The following is a 16,377-nucleotide window of genomic DNA, read 5'->3' as shown; positions in this document are numbered from 1 at the left end:
CCTTGCAAGGCAGCAAACAGGAAATGTGTGAGCACCGGCAGTTGGTGTCACCCAGAACGGAAGGTGCCTTGAGAAAGAGAGATGAGAGCAGAGGCAGCTCCGTCCCTCTGAGCTGGGGAGCCCCTGTGCCCCACTCTGAGCGTCCCTCGTGGGCAGGGTAAGTCCTGCTGCTCGGGGGATGGCTTGGGCATCACCTTCAGGAAGAGAAAAGTGAGGGAAATAAGGGGTTTTTTCTTGCTGTTGTGATCCAAGGGGTTTTTTTCCTGCTGCCTGTGAGGGGCTGTGGCTGGGGCTCCTTTCTGAGGGCTGGGAGCAGCGCAGGGTGCTGTGGAGGGAGGCAGAACACTGGGAGCTGGGGATGCCATGGGGGGCCCTGCTTGGCTGGGTGAGGGCCACAATTCCCATCCCATCCCATCCCATCCCATCCCATCCCCCTGCTCATTCAGAACCTCCATCATGCTGTGGGCTTAGCTCACTTGCCCTGGAGCTGGAACAGGAACCAGGGTCTTCTCCATGCCTTAAACAACCCCCCTGCCCCCCAGAGCTCCTGCTTCTGCTGTCTTAGAGGCTGGGACCACCACAAGGCTGTTTCTGGTCCTGTGGGAATGCAGCAACTCCACAAGACCCTCTTCTTGTTTTAAGGGTTTGAGGCTGGTTTTGGGCTCTGTTCCCATTTCTGATGCACACGGGGATTCAGAAGGACCTGTTTCTCATGGCAAAGGGAGGGGGCAGAGGGCTGGAGGAGCTGCTGTCCCCCCAGGCTGGGAGGGGAGAGCTGGGCTCAGCCAGACCCAGCAAGGCCCTGGCTCTGCGTCACCGCTCCCCACGGTTTCCTTCCCTCACAGTTTCAGCTTTGCCACACAAAGAACAGCCCCCCTAGGGGATGGCATGGTGGCTCTTGGTGACAGGGCCACCCACCCAGGCTGGGGACAGGGCACTGGGGCCCCCAGCTCAGGCCCCACGAGCCTGGGCGAGCAGCAGCGTGGTGGAAACCGGCCAAGGGCTCCTGCGCTCTGCCCGGAGGTGACTCACAGCTGTGAAAACTGGGGGAGGACTTTAAAAGGTGCTGCTGAGCTCTGAGAAGGCAGGTGGGACCAGCACGTGTTGCTCAGACCTCCTCCATCACCTTGGCTGGTCCTTTCCTGGTGTCACTTCCTTGCTGTGTCACCTCCTGGCAGGCTTACCCTTGTGCTCTGTGCATCCTCCACAGCCAGGGAAGAGATTTCCATGGGAAAGGTTTGGGGAGATTTGGGATGGGTGCTTGGCTGGTGGCAGGAGTGTTCAGCAGGCTGGGAGTCCCTGGGAGGGCTGGCAGGAGCAGCTGTTGCTGCTGCAGATCCAGGCTCCATCCGTGCCGTGCAATCAGAGATAAGGCCTTCCCTTCCCTTCCTGTTGCCAAACTCTCCTCAGCAATCGAGGTTTGGGCCCTTGACAGCAGCAAAATGAACTTCCAGCTTGGTGCCTCTCTGCTGTCTCCCACCAGGCTGGAGCAAAGGTGCCCAGTGAGGGCAGGGCTGGCCGAGTGTCCCCGCCAGGCCAGGCCAGGCCATGTCCGAGCGCCGGGCGGGCACCAAGGGCCGGCGCTTGGGCTCCAGCCGGCGCAAGCAGCTGCAGGAGGGCCCTGGGCAGGCACCAGCACCAGCACCCAGCCCCAGTGAGGAGCCACCATGGGCATCTGAGATAGTGCAGAGGGTGCAGCAGCTGCTCAGCACCAGGCACACGGAGCAGGCAGGAGTCGTCACCCGCTCGGACGTGCAGGTGAGGATGGGGCTGTGCCCTGGGCTCCAGCACTGCCACGGTCACTGCAGATGCTGTGACAGGTGGGTTTTACCCTGGTTTGCTTTGGTTTTAGAAGCTGCAGGAGGAAGGTTTGCCGTGCAGCAGGGAGGAGCTGGAGCTGGTGTTTGATGGGCTGGATGCTGCTGGCACCGGGCGCTTGGGCACAGAGGAGTTCACGGCCGGGCTCCGTAAGTGCAGCCTGGGCTGGTCCTGGACACGGTCCCAGGGCTCTCCTGGGGGATGAGGTGCTGCCTTTGCTGTGTGGCACAGGATGAATCGTCCCCATGACCAGCTCTCAGCCCTTGGCTCACCAGGAGCAGGGTCCCGCTTTGTTGAAGCCGTGGAGAGGAAATGTTGGTGTTTGGGCTTTGCTGTTGCCCTGCTGGGCACTGAGGATTTGGGATATCTGTCAGCAGGGCAGTTCCTGAGCTCCCAAAATGCTGCCAGGGAGCACCGGAGGAGGAAGACGGCGTCGCGGAGGGTGAGGCTGGTGCTGCCCAGCCCAGTGCTGGAACAGGGGGACAGCGAGGAGAGCAGGCACTTCAGAGCCTTCATAGAGCAACTGGGCACAGACAACCCCTCTGAAGAGTGAGTGCCCTGCTTGGCACCCGTGGGTGTCCTGCAGGATGGACAGAGGGGGAAAGCTTGGGGCAGGGAGCTCGGAAATGGCGTGGAGGTGCCTTGGGCCTGAGCACAGGAGCGGGGTCACAGCAACCCCAGAGCTCACACACCTCAAAAAGTGTGAGTTCAGTGACTCAGCTGGCCTGGCTTTGGGGGTTCTGGGGGGATGCTCACCCCAAAACACCCCTGTCCCTGCAGACAGGAGATCTGGCAGCTCTGGGTGAAGCTCCGGCAGGACGAGCCCCAGCTGCTGGACAACCTGGAGGGATTCCTGGCCAAGATGAGGCAGCGCACCCAAGAAGCCAGGAGGGAGAAGGAGGCTCTGGAGCTGACTCTGAACAGGTGAGTGACCCCAGGATAGTGCACAGGGATGGGGACAGGGGTGGGGCCCTGGAGGGCCACCCCAGCCGTGTGGAGAAACCTGGATGCCCTCAGCCTCTCCACCAGCGGCCGGAGCAGAGGTTCTGCCAATGTTTGGGGTCGGGCTCCCTCTACAGTCACGGAAGCGATGGCAAAAGGGCCGGACGGACTGCCGGACACATCCGTGCTGGGGGACACCCTCGGGCAAACCCAGCCCGGCATCCTGAGGCTCCGAGGGCACTGTGGGGTCCTGGAGCGGCTCTCACCCCCCTGCCCGGCCCTGCTGTCACCACAGGCGTGTGGCCGAGCACGACAAGGACGTGCAGCAGCTCTGCGAGGCCCTGGAGCAACAGATCCAGCAGGAGCAGCTGCGGCTGCAGCAGCAGGTGGGTGCCCAGCTGCTCCTGTCCCCCGCCGTCCCTGCCCTGGGGAGCCAGCACCCCGGACCCGCTGGGCAGCTGCCGGTGGGTCAGAGGGTGCCAGCGTCCTTGTGCCACCCAGAGCACGGCCCGGAGCCGCCAGCAGGGCGAGGAGCTGCAGCGAGCGCTGGATGCCAGCGAGAGGGAGGTGCAGCGCTTGGTCACAGCACAGATGGAGGTGGGCTGCCCCCAACCCCCCCTCTGTGAGCCAGGGGTCTCCGGGCTGTGCTGTAACAACCCCATGCTGCTGCACAGCCTGTTCTGGTGTGTCCCCACCGCCCCTGGCTGCAGGCTGTCACACAGGACCCGCTACACCCCATCCCTGCCCTCCCCTCCATCCCCCGAGGACACAAGTTGAGTTTCCCATCCACCATCCTCGTGTTGTCATTATAGTGCAAGGGTTCTATTGTCATTACATTGCAAGGAGTTTTGTACTGCCTTGATGTTTCTCGTAGGCAGCTCCTCTAGGCACTGCCTCTTCCTTGTCCTCACAGCCGCCATCTGACTCCAGTTCCCACCAATCCACTCTTTTATAACACTCTTCTGATGTGTTATACAGCTGTGGCCTGTTAACATCAGGCCTGCTCCTAATCTTTAGTAATTGGTTCAGCTGTAACTCTAGTGGATAAGATTGCATTCTATACCACCTTCATTTACCCATTCTGTATCCCCCTACATCCTCGGGGTGGGGGGGTGGTGTGAAATTCAGCCCTGTTCTAGAGGAGGTGGTTGTGAATTATTTTGCGTGGGGATTTTTGGCTCTGAGTGTCCTGGTTGCCATCCCCCAGCTGGAGCGGCGCTGCCGCAGCCTCCAGAGCTCCCAGCAAGCGACCAGCACGGAGAACCAGCAGCTGCAGGAGAGCAACCAGGCCCTGCAGCAGCACCTGCAGCACCTGCACCAGCAGCTGCAGCACACCCAGGGCCACCTGAGGACCATGAGGGCTACAGTGGCTTGGGAGCACATGGGGGAGCCCAGGTGAGTGGCTGAGTGACCGTGTGTCACTCTGTTCCCCACAGACATCATTTCCTCCTGGATGGGGAATGAGTTGGATGGGCCTCAGGCATCACGGTGCTCCAGTGCTGCCCATGGTGCAGGTTAACTGTGGCTTGGTGTGCAAAGCATCAGAGGAGAAAGCAGAACCATCAGCACCATGAATGTGTGCCTGGAGGGCAGTGCCAGAGAGATGTGGGTGTCTGTGACCGTGTTCACAGTGGGTTTTAGATGAGGGAAAAGACAAGGATCTGACTCCATGTTTCAGAAGGCTTGATTTATTATTTTATGATATATATTACATTAAAACTATACTAAAAGAATAGAAGAAAGGATTTCATCAGAAGGCTGGCTAAGAATAGAATAGGAAAGAATGATAACAAAGGCTTGTGGCTCGGCTCTCTGTCTGAGCCAGCTGGGCTGTGATTGGTCATTAATTAGAAACATCTAACATGGGCCAATCCCAGATGCACCTGTTGCATCCCACAGCAGCAGATAACCATTGGCTACATTTTGTTCCTGAGGCCTCTCAGCTTCTCAGGAGGAAAAATCCAAAGGAAAGGATTTTTCATAAAAGATGTCTACGACAGGTGTCCTTCACCCAGGAGGGCTCAACAGGACTGATCCAAGGATTGTGGGTTTTGCTGACCTGCCCTATCACTGCCCTGACAGCCCTGGTGCTGGGGTGGATGTGGTGAAGGGGATGGAGTTCCTGTTTTGACCCTTGTGCTCTGTGTTTGCAGGGACAGAGTGGTGGCAGAGTTACCCATCGTGGTGCCAATGTCCCCACAGGTACTTCAGCTGGGTGTGTGGGGACAGGTCCAGGGCCTTGTGCTGCTCTGTTTGGGACTGCTGAGGAGCTCAAGAGCACAGGGAGCACCTGCAGCACTGCCTCCCCTAAAACCTCTCTCAAACGGGGCAGGTGCAGATGTTTGGGAAGGGAGGGGGTTGCAGCACCTTACTTCCTGTACCTCCAAGATTTTGGGTGGGTACAGCTGGATACTTGCACATCGTTTCAGGGGGATATTCTCCCTCACCAAGTGTATTTTTCTCTCCTCCTCCCACCCTGTTTCCTGCAGCTGAGTCCTGGGAAGAGCGAGAAGTTCCGCTCCGAGATGCGGATCAGGCTGGGATCCCAGAGCAGCGAGAGCAAAGCCAAGAGCCCCCACCAAGTGTAAGGGGTCCCCTGTGTGCCCCTGGGGTCTGAGAGCTGGGGCTGAGCCCCATGCCCTCCCTCCACCCTCCCCAGGCAAACAATGAGATTTTGTCCTTTTAACGCTCCTCTCCCACCCACTCATTTCTCACCACGGAGCTCACACCTCTTATCCCAGCTCATCACTCCCTTGGCTCAGGAACTGGCTGTACCTGGCTGAGAATTGTCTTTTCCTGTCTGATAATGTCAATATGGGTACTGGGAAGAGGCCAGGATGCAGCCCTGGGTCTGGCTGCCTGTGTGTGCATCCCCCTTTCCCCTGCCCCCATTGCTGCCTGTGTGAACACCAAGTGCAATGGGGGGATATAAAATCAGGTTTGGAGAGGGATGGGGTGAGGCTGTAGATCAGAAACCCTCTGGGACTGACTGGGGATGGGAGGGAGCTGGAGCCTGACCTGGGAGCTGGTTCATTGCCCCCCTTTTCTGCCCTTTCCAGGGTTTGGGAAATGCTGCCAGCAGAAACAAACCTTTCAGGAGCCCCACAGAAAGCAAGCTCTGCAGAAGAGGACCCCTTCCCAGAACCTTTGAAAGAGGAAGGTGTCTCTGACCAAAGCTCTTTGCTAAGAGAGATGAATGATGCAATAGCAGCTCTGAGCAAACATCTGAAGGCACAGGCACTGGGTGCACCCCCTGCCCTGGCAGACACTGCCTGTCACCCCTGGGACAATGCTGAGCCCCACACGGGGACAGAGGCAGCCACAGCCCATGAAACAACCCCTGGGGTCCTGCAGGAGACCCTCCCTGGCCACATCCATCGTGAGCTGCTGGAAGGAGACCTGCAGGAGGGAGCAGGCACAGCTGAGCTTCGTGCTCTGGATGTGACACAGGCTGGTGCGTCCGCAGGAGCCGGGCACTGCACGGCTCAGGAGCCAGGGGCAGAGCAGGGAGAGAGCCCAGAGGAGGCACAGAGGATGTTATTCCTACAAGGAAAGGGTGCTGGTGTGGAGGAGATGGTGCTGAACGTGGCTGAGCATCTGGGAGAGAGCAGGGAGGCAGCAGAGCAGGTCCTGATGGAGGTGGAAGGAGCAGGGTGGCTGCAGGAAACAACGGCTTGGGCAGAACCACAGCTCCTGGGAGAAGTTGAGGAAGTGGAGATAAGCCAGAGAGAAGATTTGGAGGCAGGTCTGGGGCCACCTGAGGCTGGGCAGGAAGGTGTAGCAGTGGGACAGTGCCTTGCCATGGATGAGCAGCAGCCAGGGAGGACACTGGAGGTGCAGGCCCTGGGCACAGAGCTGCAGGGACGGGCTGACCCCACACTGGGGCTCCCTGGGAAACTGGAAACCGAGCTGGGAGAGCCCCTGGAGCCACAGCCCCCATCCTGGGGTGAGGCACAAGTGGGAGCAGCCCGTGGGGGGGGTGTCCCTGAGGTGCCAGTGGCTCCAGGCCCAGGAGTGCTGGATGAGGAGCGTGCCAGGATGGAGGTGCAGCCCCAGGGAGAGACCACGGACTCCAAAGTGCTGGAGGTGCTGCCAGCCCCAGCTGAGCGTGCAGGGAGCAGCAGAGCCAGGGACGAGGAAGAGGAGGTGGAGGAAGCAGAGCCCAGGGACGCAGAGCAGCAGCTGCAGGGTGAGTGTGCCAGGGGAGGTGCAGGGTGGAGAGGGAGTGTGGGTGCTCTGGAGCCACTGGCAGTGGCTCTGCCACCCACCCACGGGCAGGGAGGAGGGGGAACAGATGTGGAACTGATGGAGGCCCCCAGCAGCACCAACATGGAGCTGCTGGCAGAGGTGGAGGCAGATCTGCAGGGCTGGAGTGAGGCTGGATCCCCAGGGACACAGCAGGGAGGGGGTGTGGATCCAGGAGTGCAGCTGGAGAAGGAAAAACCAGAGGTAGGGCTGGGTGAAGAAACAGGGGCTGCTGCAGTGCACAGGGAGGGTCCTTCCCCTGCAGAAACACCTGTGGGCAGCCCAGACTGGCGTGGGCTGTTCCCAGGTACAACTCAGGCACTGGTGGAGGCAGATCTGCAGCTCTCTGGGGGTCCCAGCCCAGAAGACCCCCAGGGAGGGAAGGGGGAAAGAGCTGTTCAGCTCCCAGAGAATGAGGAAGAGGAGGGGGCACAAGGACAGGGTGAGCAGGGGCTGCCACATGAGCCAGTGCCTCATCCCAGTGGGGTGACCTTGGGTCAGGGGGAGGGGGCTGGTGCAGGGCTAGAGCTAAAGGAGAATGCTGAAAGCTTGGACACAGTGGAAGATCAGAGCAGTGGTGCCAATGTGCAGCTGATGGCAGAGGGGGATGAGCTCAGAGTGACACCAGGAGGGAGCACAGAGACAGATCTGCAGCCCTTGGCTGAGGCTGGATCCTCAGGGACAGAGCAGGGAGGGAAACTGGATCCAGAGGTGCAGCCTCTGCATCAGGAGGGTAAAGAAGGGTTGGTGGAAGGGGAGGCAGAGGATGCCCAGGAAGATATGGTGTTCCATGAGGGTCCCAGCCCAGAAGGCCCACAGGGAGGGGAGGGTGAAAGAGCTGTTCAGCTGGAGGAGGAGGATGGGGCACAAGGACAGGGTCAGGATGAGCTGCCACACGAGCCTGAGCTTGATATGGACAGATCAGGGGTCAGGCAAAGAGAGGGGGCTGATGAAGACATGCAAGCTCAGGAAGAGGCTGAAAGCCTGGACACTACTGAGGAGCAGAGCAGTGGTGCCAATGTGCAGCTGATGGCAGAGGGGGATGAGCTCAGAGTGACACCAGGAGGGAGCACAGAGGCAAATCTGCAGCTCATGTCTGGATCCTCAGGGACAGAGCAGAGAGGGAATGTGGATCCAGATGTGCATCCCCTGGATCAGGAGGATAAGGCAGAGGTTTTGGAAAGGAAGGCAGAGGATGCCCAGGCAGATAAGGTGTTCCATGAGGGTGCCAGCCCAGGTGCTCCATGGGGAGGGGAGGGTGAAAGAGCTGCTCAGCTGGAGGAGGATGGGGCACAAGGACAGGGTGAGCATGGGCTGTCACACGAGCCTGAGCTTGATCTGCAGGGATCAGTAGCTGAGCATGGTGAAGGAGCTGATGAAGACATGCAAGCAGAGGAAGAGGCTGAAAGCCTGGACACTACTGAGGAGCAGAGCAGTGGTGCCAATATGCAGCTGATGGCAGAGGGGGATGAGCTCAGACTGACCCAAGGAGGGAGCACAGAGGCAAATCTGCAGGTCTGGAGTGAGGCTGGATCCTCAGGGACAGAGCAGGGAGGGAAACTGGATCCAGAGGTGAAGCCTCTGCATCAGGAGGGTAAAGAAGAGTTGGTGGAAGGGGAGGCAGAGGATGCCCAGGAAGATATGGTGTTCCATGAGGATCCCAGCCCAGAAGGCCCACAGGGAGGAGAGGCTGAAAAAGCTGCTCAGCTGGAGGAGGAGGAGGCACAAGGACAGGGTGAGCATGGGCTGTCACACGAGCCTGAGCTTGATGTGCAGGGATCAGTAGCTGAGCGTGGTGAAGGGGCTGATGAAGACGTGCAAGCTCAGGAAGAGGCTGAAAGCCTGGACACTACTGAGGAGCAGAGCAGTGGTGCCAATGTGCTGCTGATGGCAGAGGGGGATGAGCTCAAATCAGCATCAGGAGAAAGCACAGAGGCAGATCTGCAGCCCTTAATCCAGACTGACTCCATGGGGACAGAGCAGGGAGGGAATGTGGCTCCAGATGTGCATCCCCTGGATCAGGGGGATAAAGCAGAGGTAGTGGAAAGGAAGGCAGAGGAGTCCTGGACAGACACTCAGCTGTGTGTGACTGCCAGCCCAGAAACTCCCCGTGGAGGGGAGCTCTGTGCAGCTGTGCAGCCCAGGGATGGGGCTGGGGATGAGGGACAGGGACAGGGTGTGCGTGGGCAAAAGCAGGAGCTGGTGCCTGACCCATCTGGAGTGACCATCAGACAGAGAAGGGGGACAGGTGGACGTGTGCAGCCAGTGGAGGAGGCTGAAAGCTTGGACACAGTGGAAGATCAGAGCAGTGGTGCCATTGTGCAGCTGATGGCAGAGGGGGATGAGCTCAGAGTGACACCAGGAGGGAGCACAGAGGCAAATCTGCAGCCCTTGGCTGAGGCTGGATCCTCAGGGACAGAGCAGGGAGGGAGCTTGGATCCAGAGGTGCAGCCTCTGCATCAGGAGGGTAAAGAAGGGTTGGTGGAAGGGGAGGCAGACGATGCCCAGGCAGATATGGTGTTCCATGAGGGTCCCAGCCCAGGGGCTCCATGGGGAGGAGAGGCTGAAAAAGCTGTTCAGCTGGAGGAGGAGGATGGGGCACAAGGACAGGGTGAGGATGAGCTGCCACACGAGCCTGAGCTTGACATGGACAGATCAGGGGTCAGGCAAAGAGAGGGGGCTGATGAAGACATGCAAGCTCAGGAAGAGGCTGAAAGCCTGGACACTACTGAGGAGCAGAGCAGTGGTGCCAATGTGCAGCTGATGGCAGAGGGGGATGAGCTCAGAGTGACACCAGGAGGGAGCACAGAGACAGATCTGCAGCTCATGTCTGGATCCTCAGGGACAGAGCAGGGAGGGAGCGTGGATCCAGATGTGCATCCCCTGGATCAGGAGGATAAGGCAGAGGTTTTGGAAAGGAAGGCAGAGGATGCCCAGGCAGATACAGTGTTCCATGAGGGTGCCAGCCCAGGTGCTCCATGGGGAGGGGAGGGTGAAAGAGCTGCTCAGCTGGAGGAGGATGGGGCACAAGGACAGGGTGAGCATGGGCTGTCACACGAGCCTGAGCTTGATGTGCAGGGATCAGTAGCTGAGCATGGTGAAGGAGCTGATGAAGACATGCAAGCAGAGGAAGAGGCTGAAAGCCTGGACACTACTGAGGAGCAGAGCAGTGGTGCCAATGTGCAGCTGATGGCAGAGGGGGATGAGCTCAGACTGACCCAAGGAGGGAGCACAGAGGCAAATCTGCAGGTCTGGGGTGAGGCTGGATCCTCAGGGACAGAGCAGGGAGGGAAACTGGATCCAGAGGTGCAGCCTCTGCATCAGGAGGGTAAAGAAGAGTTGGTGGAAGGGGAGGCAGAGGATGCCCAGGAAGATATGGTGTTCCATGAGGATCCCAGCCCAGAAGGCCCACAGGGAGGAGAGGCTGAAAAAGCTGCTCAGCTGGAGGAGGAGGAGGCACAAGGACAGGGTGAGCATGGGCTGTCACACGAGCCTGAGCTTGATGTGCAGGGATCAGTAGCTGAGCGTGGTGAAGGGGCTGATGAAGACGTGCAAGCTCAGGAAGAGGCTGAAAGCCTGGACACTACTGAGGAGCAGAGCAGTGGTGCCAATGTGCAGCTGATGGCAGAGGGGGATGAGCTCAGAGTGACACCAGGAGGGAGCACAGAGGCAAATCTGCAGGTCTGGAATGAGGCTGGATCCTCAGGGACAGAGCAGGGAGGGAGTGTGGATCCAGATGTGCATCCCCTGGATCAGGAGGGTAAAGCAGAGTTAGTGGAAGGGGTGGAAGGGGAGGCAGAGGATGCCCAGGCAGATCTGCAGCTCTCAGAGGGCCTCAGCTCAGGGGCTCCATGGGTGGAGGGGAGAGGAGCCCTTCAAAATGAGGAGGAAGAGGAGGGTGGGGCAGAAGTACCAGGTGAGAATGGGCTGCCACAGGAGTCTGTGCTTGCTCCAGAAGAAGCAGGAGGCCAACAGGGAGAGGGGCCTGGTGCAGAGCCACAGGAGGAGGCTGGAAGGCTGCACACACTGGAGGCCCAGAGCACTGATGCTGGTGTGCAGCTGTTCACAGACCAGCAGATGCCCAAATCAGGCTCAGGAGGGAGCACAGAGGCAGATCTGACACCTCTGGGTGTAGATGGGTTGTGGGAAGGGGAGCAGAGCCTGACTCCAGGTTTGGAGGCAGTTCTGGGCACATCTCCCACTGCAAAGCCATGGGAAGGGGCTGCTGCTGCAGATGTGCCCCCTCCAGCTGAGGCTGCCACTGCTGCAGAGGGCCCTGGTCTGGAGGCAAAACTGGGAGCGCGCATTGGTCCTGAGGGGCAGATCCTGGAGGCACAGGAATTACTGCAGGGAGAGAGGGCTCCTGCAGAGGGGAAGCCTCTGGATGGAGCTCATGGTCTGGAAGTGGCACAGCGAGAGAGGCTGGAGGCAGGGGTGAGGAATGGAGTGAAAACTCAGGGTCTAGGACTAAACCAGGGCCATGATGATGCTGAGTTGGCCTCCCTGGTCTCCGAGGTGCTGTCACAACTCAGCCCCCTAAAGCTGGAAACGATGATGCAGGAGGATGTTCTCATTCCAGATGTGTGGCGGCTTTGTGCTCCGGGACAGGCAGCCCAAAGGGAGCTTCAGGAGCAGGTTTCAGCACAGGGACATGAGGGGAGGCTTCACAAGGTGACCCAACAGCCAGAGGGGGAGACACCACCCACGAGGGAACCGGAGCACACGGCTGCTGGACCTGCTGAGCATCCCAAGCAAGAGGTGCCACCAGCATCACCACTGCACAAGGCAGTGCAACCAGGAGATGCTGGGAATGATCAGCTGGGGGTGGTCCTCAGAGAAAACTCACTGGGGCAAAGGCAGCTCTTGGGAGAGCAGAGCAAAGACATCAGTGTTGGTCAAAGAGAGAAGATGCAAGAGTTTGGTGAGAAAATGAGCCAGGAAGGTGAGCCCAGCTCAGGAGAGCCAGGGGGTGTGACTGCAGCTGGGGCAGGAGCTGCCCCACAGGGTTGTCCTAAAGCTGCCCTGGACCCAGACCACCTGTACAACGTGCTGTTTGTTGGGGACTCCCACGTGGGCAAAACGTCGTTCCTGTACCGTTTGCACTCCGACACCTTCAACCCCCACCTCACGGCCACTGTGGGTAGGTCTCCTCCAGCCCCCTCCAAGAACTCTCTTAGATCACAGCTGCAGTTCCCTTTCCTCCACCCCACAAGCTGCTGGTGGTCCCCACACGCCTGTTACAGCTCACACCAAGCGTGGTGTACGAGCAGTCCCCAGGGGCCAAGCAGAACCACCAAGTCCCCACGCCTGGGTGCTCATGGGCAGGAAATGCTGCTTCTCCTTGTCCTTCCTAGCAGCAGTGGCCCAGTGCTCTCCTCTCTGCTTTGCCTTTCAGCTCCATTCTCCTTTCCTCACCGTCCTGGTTTTATTCATCGTGAGATGACAGACCTTCCCAAAATCCAGTGATTAAACATCTCAAAGCCAGAGGCTCACATGGGACCAACCCCTGGAGCTGCAGCCTCAGACCACCCTGCACCATGTTTCTTCTCCATCCATCTTCTGTCACAGGGCAGAACTCAAAATACAGTATCAAAATATTTTCTTTTGTGTTTTCCAGGACTGGATTACCAGATCAAAAACCTCGTTGTGGATAACAAGTCCTTTGCTCTGCGTCTGTGGGACTCAGCTGGTCAGGAAAGGTGAGGTGCTGGTGCTGCTTAAGGACACAAACTGGGATTTTTTTCCCTGTAGTTTAGGGGCAATTGATATCCTTTGCTTTGCTAAGGTGCTGGTGCTGCTTAAGGACACAAACTGGGATTTTTTCCCCTGTAGTTTAGGGGCAATTGATATCCTTTGCTTTGCTAAGCAAAGGTGAGATTGCTCAAGGAGGGACTCTGTACAGTATGTGATCTGATAAAGCATAATAAAGGAAGTAATTAAGATAAACCTGGCGCTCAGGCTGTTCCTATGGCCCCTGCCATCAGGACAAGAGCCAAATGTGGGGGCTGCCTGTTTTGTAGACGTGCGTTCCCACCTTTCCCGCTAGGATTTCACATCCCACCTAGGCAGAACCTCCTCAGACCGTGCTGGTGATCATCCCAAATGCCCGCAGGTACCGCAGCATGACCAAGCAGTTTTTCCGGAAGGCGGACGGGGTGGTGCTGATGTACGACATCACCTCCGAGTACTCCTTCTCCGACGTGCGCTACTGGCTCAGCTGCATCCAGGTGGGGGCGGTGAAAAGCTCTTGGGACTGACAGGAGTGGCCAAGCCCTTTGGAAAGGGTATTCTGCGTTGCTTTCATTATAAAATAATTTTTTTTTTCGTGGAGGATTTAACGCAGATACAAACGATTTTCACACGCTGGCAGTGTTTCCCAGGGTAATTTGTTGATAGTGTGAAAAAAAGGCAATCACTTGGTTTTAAAATTTTAAAAGTTTAATGGTAATAAAATTATTATAAAAATAGCAATACAATTAGAGTAATAATAATTTGGACGATTTGAATTAGGACAATATGAGACAATAGAAACAAAGAGTCATGGATCTCTGGGTACCTCTTTCTGAGCAGCATAAGCCCAAAAAAGGACCCACGATTAACCCTTAAAAGCAATGGCCTGTTGCATATTCATACACCTCATACATGATGCATAAATTCCATTCAAACACAGGATTCTGTCTGCTCATCGTCAGCTTCCTCCTCTTAATCCTGACGGTGTCATCCTGTCCTAGCAAGGCAGGAAGAATTTCGTTTCTCCTGATAATGGAGCAATAAATTCTCTTTCTCTGAAAGATTTGGGTGTCCCGTGGCTGCTGTCTCAGTGTGAGTCCTTTCTTTAGGAAAAAAAAAGTATCCTACATAGCACAGTTTCTATTTTAACATTATGTTATAGCCTAAAACAATATTTAACACACTACTTAAGAGAATTAATACAGCATAACTTTCTAACACAACACATATAGTAGTTATTTTAATATTTGCGAAAAGCCAATCATAAAATACGCATTTTTCACACTTTCGTTATAAAATAATTTTTTTCCTGGAGGATTTAAGGCAGATACAAGTGATTCTCACATGCTGGCAGTGTTTCCCAGGGTAATTTGTTGATAGAACCAGTAGGGTAATGATAAACTGTTAAACAATTAAAAACTAGTGCAAAGGAATGGAAAATGTTGCTTTTACATCAAGAACAGTCCACTTTGAGTCCTAGGGAATGAGAGGTTATTCAAGGCCTATTAAAAACTTCTTTTCAGAGATTTCCAGTTGACATAAAACCAGTGTTTAAAAATGCTGAAACAAAATAGGATATTGCCTCACTTGGTGCCTGTAAATCCCACCTAGAGCACCTTCAAAGACTGCTTCAGTTGAGAACAAAGTGAATTCATTACAAGTGTAACTCATCCAGTGCTCTGTCATGTTAATAGACATAGGCAGATGATTTAAGGAGAAAAAAAACCAAATCTTAAATGCTGTTGAAATTATTCAATTATTTAAAGTTTTGTTATTAGCCCAAATCCATGGGTGTCAGTCATGGTGTTCCAGGATATGTGTAGAAAGTGTGGCCAGCTGGGATTCAAGGACGATTTTGAAGCTGTTCTGATCTTCCCTACTTTCTCACTCAGGAAGGAGCAGAGGATGGAGTTGCTGTTCTGCTTCTTGGGAACAAAACCGACTGTGCTGCCCAGAGACAGGTCCCTACAAAGGAGGGTGAATGCCTGGCCAAGGTAGGTGGTGAAGCACAGCCAGCCAAGCGAGGCAGGGACACCTAAGGATCAACACCATCAACCCCAAGAGCTGGAGAAAGGGGAAAGCCCTTAATTTACCCCTCATGCATCAGTGGTTGACAAAATGTTCTCTGAATCCATCTCTCACCCTTCCCTGCCTTGCTTTCCCTTTGTCACTTCAATTTTGCCTCAGCACCATCCCAGTAAATTGGTTTATGCAACTGGATTTGTAAATTAAAAGATTTTCAGCTCTGATTATCTTTGCTGTGAAGTGTTGAGTATCTTCCCAGCATCATAAAAATAGTAAACCCACTGAGCACTATCCTGGTTTAAAGATACTAAAATGATCAAATTTGATTAATCTCTTCACATATAGATGGCTAATAAAAATTAGATTAGGAGAATGAGAAGAATCTCACCTTTACTGCCTTATGGGATTCGGGCCAGAATCCATGGAGCAGTTTTGCTAATGAAGATCAGGGATAGATGCTTATTCTACCAAACTGAGAGGGAGCAAAAAAAGAGTTGGGAACATCTAGTTATGCCTCTCTGTGTTTGCTCCCATGACCAAATTCTTCTGTCTGCACAGTCATCCTTTTCCTTGGTGTTAAAAGCTGGTGTTGTAGCAACCAGAAAATCTGGATTTCACCCTCATGTTCCAGTAAATAAGTTACTGAGTTATTCGTTTCCTTGATTCCCTCCTGTTTCCCCTTGATGGGGACTGTCCCATGGCTATTTATTCCCACATTAAACTATTCCAGTGCAAGAACATTACATTTCTACTGGGGGTTTGTGTCTTCCAGGAGCACCAGCTCATGTTTTATGAGTGCAGCGCTGCCTCAGGCCACAACGTCTTCGAGTCCATGGTCAGCTTCACCAGGTGAGCCAAGTGCTTGGATTTTTTCACCTGTCCTTGATTTAATGGGCTTCCTCTCTGCTTTTTTAATACCAAACACTGGATGTCACCATCACCAGAGACTCCATGCCCAAATGTCAGGGAAAACTCAGGGTAGCTCATGTGGGGATGAGCATTTAGCACTGCTCTAACTTGTCTCCTGAACACCCAGCATTGCAAGGAGGTGAATTAAACCCTCTTGGGGATGCTGCTGATTTCTCCCTGGCTTGACTGAAACATATTCTGTCTGTGATTTGATTTAGGTTGGAATTTTTAGCAGCATCCACAGCTCTAGGATCACATGGAACTGGAAGGATCCTGACTCCTTTCAGCTGTGCTGGGCCTCTTGTACCAAGGTTCATCAAAACAAACAGCACAGAAATACAAAATATGTGGGAAATACACAGCTAATTTGCTTGCTTTTCTCTCAGGTTGCTCAAAGTTCGTGAGGATGAATTGAAAAACAAGGCAGAAGAGGTACCAAAGGCACCCCAGAAGAAAAAGGGCTGCTGCTGGTGATGGAGAGTCACCCCACACACTGATCTGAAACTGCACCAACAGCCAGAAAAGCATAAAAGTAATCCTTGGACACCTTCTCTTTTCCTGTGTGTCTTCCTTGCCTGATCTTCCTTGGATGCTGAGAGCAAAAACTGCTGTGGGGGACCCCCTGCCATTCCCCCAGAGCACACCAGCCCTCCAAAATACTTCTCAGGGAACTTTACCACTTCCTCTGGGAGACCAAAAACAGGCTAG

General features: G+C 55.4%; 1 protein-coding gene across 1 annotated transcript; it reads left to right on the top strand.

Annotated features, from left to right (window-relative positions):
- Positions 1-1,548: 1,548 nt before the first annotated feature.
- Positions 1,549-16,173, top strand: RAB44 (RAB44, member RAS oncogene family). Its single transcript, XM_066565373.1, has 16 exons — positions 1,549-1,758; positions 1,853-1,967; positions 2,196-2,367; positions 2,599-2,742; positions 3,056-3,146; positions 3,262-3,357; positions 3,968-4,155; positions 4,914-4,962; positions 5,250-5,344; positions 5,820-6,214; positions 11,585-12,145; positions 12,623-12,704; positions 13,118-13,232; positions 14,628-14,729; positions 15,533-15,609; positions 16,056-16,173. The coding sequence occupies exons 1-16, from the start codon at positions 1,549-1,551 to the stop codon at positions 16,141-16,143; spliced, it is 2,580 nt and encodes an 859-aa protein (XP_066421470.1). The 3' UTR covers positions 16,144-16,173.
- The last annotated feature ends 204 nt before the right edge of the window (positions 16,174-16,377 follow it).

The sequence above is a fragment of the Molothrus aeneus genome, chromosome 24, assembly GCF_037042795.1.
Source record: "Molothrus aeneus isolate 106 chromosome 24, BPBGC_Maene_1.0, whole genome shotgun sequence".
Taxonomy (NCBI): Eukaryota; Metazoa; Chordata; class Aves; order Passeriformes; family Icteridae; genus Molothrus; species Molothrus aeneus.
Note: the sequence above shows the minus strand (reverse complement) of the source record. Positions and strands in the feature narration are given on the sequence as shown.